Here is a 2,239-nt window from a genome sequence, read left to right as displayed (position 1 = left end):
TAGAAATGTTATCTTTTATTACTTTGGGGTTGAAAGTGAATTTTCCCAAAAGCTATATGGATGAACACTTGTTCAAAATTCCCTTTTTAATTCTCCTGATCTCACTCAGATAAAATTCTCGATTTAAATCTTGGTACGCGAAGTACCCGAAAACTTAGGGATTTTCGAATGGGATTCATTTCTTCGGTGTCGAATTAATTTTAAAATGCGACAAAATTATTTTATTCAAACACCAATTGATCGCAAAATTTTTTAATGGAGTGAAAAAGTTACTTTGGGATTTCTTAATACTGGATTTATAAAAATGAAATTTTGGGTTGTTATAGTTCAAGTGTAATCCGTGGGCTTCAGTTGTGGCATCTGGGTCTTTTGGAAGGACCTGTTGCGGCTTTCGATCCAACATACTCATCCCCAGTTCATTCTTATACAAGTGGAGACAGATAATAAGCTGCCCTCGCATCTAGCCTCAGTTTACGGGAACCCAGCTCACCACTTGCGCCGGCGATTGTGGAAGCATCTTTCCCACTCGGAGCGTGGTATCTTTGGACCCTAGCACATGGCCGGGGATTTCAATTTAGTCCTGAATAGAGATGAGACAGGCAACTACAGTTCCTACTCATCGCATAGAATCTCTGATTTTGTCAACTGGATCCAAGAAGAAGGGATTATCGATATGGGCTTTTCGGGGCCAAAGCTCACTTGGGTGAAAGGCGGTAACAATGACGCCTTTAAAGGAGCTCGCCTTGACCGGGCCATGTGTAACACCGATTGGCGCAATAGGTTCCCAGGTGCGTGCGTAACTCATTTAGCCCGGATTGCTTATGACCATGCGCCTTTATTAATACATGTAGAGGGGGAGAGGCAAAAGCCGTCGCCAGCACCGTTCATTTTTCAAGCAGCTTGGCTTACCCGTGATGATGTGCATAGTGTGGTTGAGCGCACTTGGAGATCAGACCGAAGCTTTTTGGAGAATACCCAGAATCTTGCTAGCGAGCTGGCTACCTGGAATAAGGAGTCTTTTGGAAACGTTTTTAAACGCAAAAGGGTCCTTATGAATCGGCTAAGTGGTGTTCAGAAGACCATGGCATTCAAGTACCATGGAGGCCTGGCAAAGCTTGAGCTGAAGCTCAGGGAGAATCTCGAAGACATTCTATGACAGGAAGAGCTTATTTGGTTCAGAGGTCCAAGGAGGAATGGATAAGCTCTGGCGATAGGAACACAACTTACTACCATGCAGCTGCGATAGTTCGCAAGTCTAGAAATTCCGTCCAATGGCTAATGGATGATAATGGAGTGTTGCTCTCGAAAGGGGATGAGCTTCGGGAACACATTCAAAATTTCTACGTCCAACTCTTTGCGGAAGGGACCGGCGGGGACACGAACTTTCAACTGGGCGCGAACATTCCCCGCTTTACTTAACCTTGACTGAGATTGTTTTAATAGGGCGGTTTCAAAGGAAGAAGTTCACAATGCTCTCAAGGACATGAAACCGTTTAAGGTATCGGGACCAGATGGGTTCCAAGCAGGTTTCTATCAATACATGTGGGATAAAACTGGAGAGAACATTTACAGTATGGTCAGACAGGCTTTCGTGACGTGCACTCTTCCAAGAAGGTTTAAACCAAACTCTCATTGCACTAATCCATAAGGTTCGGGCCCTGGAAAATATTAAGCAATTCAGACCCATCAGCCTATGAAATGTAGGCCACAAGATCGTCACAAAGACAATCACCAATAGGCTCAAGCTTATTTTGCCTAAGATGGTGGGACCTTTTTGGAGCACCTTTGTCCCAGTTCGCCAGATCTCGGACAATGTCCTCATGTTCCAGGAAGTTATGCACACCATGCGTACAAAGCCAAGGGCGAAGGGGTACATGGTAATTAAATTGGACCTCGAGAAAGCTTATGACCGGCTGTCTTGGAGTTCTATTCAGGACACACTTGATCATGTCGATTTCACTGCGTCCATAAAGGAGCTCATGATGACATGAATTCAAACTTCCAAGCTCTCAGTCATATAGAATGGTGAACGACTGGAGGCTTTTAACCCAAAACGGGGTATTAGGAAGGGTGATGCAATGTCACTGGCAATCTTTGTCCTGTGTATGGAGAGATTGAGCCAGTTGATTGTCTCCGAAGTCGATAGAAACACTTGGTAATGTATCAAACTCGCACCTAATGGACCCACTCTAACACATCTATGTTTTGTAGATGCCATGGTACTCTTCACAGAGGCTTC

General features: G+C 44.4%; 1 protein-coding gene across 1 annotated transcript; it reads left to right on the top strand.

Annotated features, from left to right (window-relative positions):
* Window positions 1-556: 556 nt before the first annotated feature.
* On the top strand, window positions 557-1,156 carry LOC109184961. Its single transcript, XM_019334956.1, has one exon. It carries the CDS (start codon window positions 557-559, stop codon window positions 1,154-1,156), a length of 600 nt encoding a protein of 199 aa, XP_019190501.1.
* The last annotated feature ends 1,083 nt before the right edge of the window (window positions 1,157-2,239 follow it).

This window comes from Ipomoea nil, unplaced genomic scaffold (assembly GCF_001879475.1).
Source record: "Ipomoea nil cultivar Tokyo-kokei standard unplaced genomic scaffold, Asagao_1.1 scaffold1298, whole genome shotgun sequence".
Classification (NCBI taxonomy): domain Eukaryota; kingdom Viridiplantae; phylum Streptophyta; class Magnoliopsida; order Solanales; family Convolvulaceae; genus Ipomoea; species Ipomoea nil.
Note: the sequence above shows the minus strand (reverse complement) of the source record. Positions and strands in the feature narration are given on the sequence as shown.

Bases quoted from the DNA above. Each gene is read 5' to 3' on its own strand.
- LOC109184961 (XM_019334956.1), top strand. From the start codon at position 557: ATGGCCGGGGATTTCAATTTAGTCCTGAATAGAGATGAGACAGGCAAC.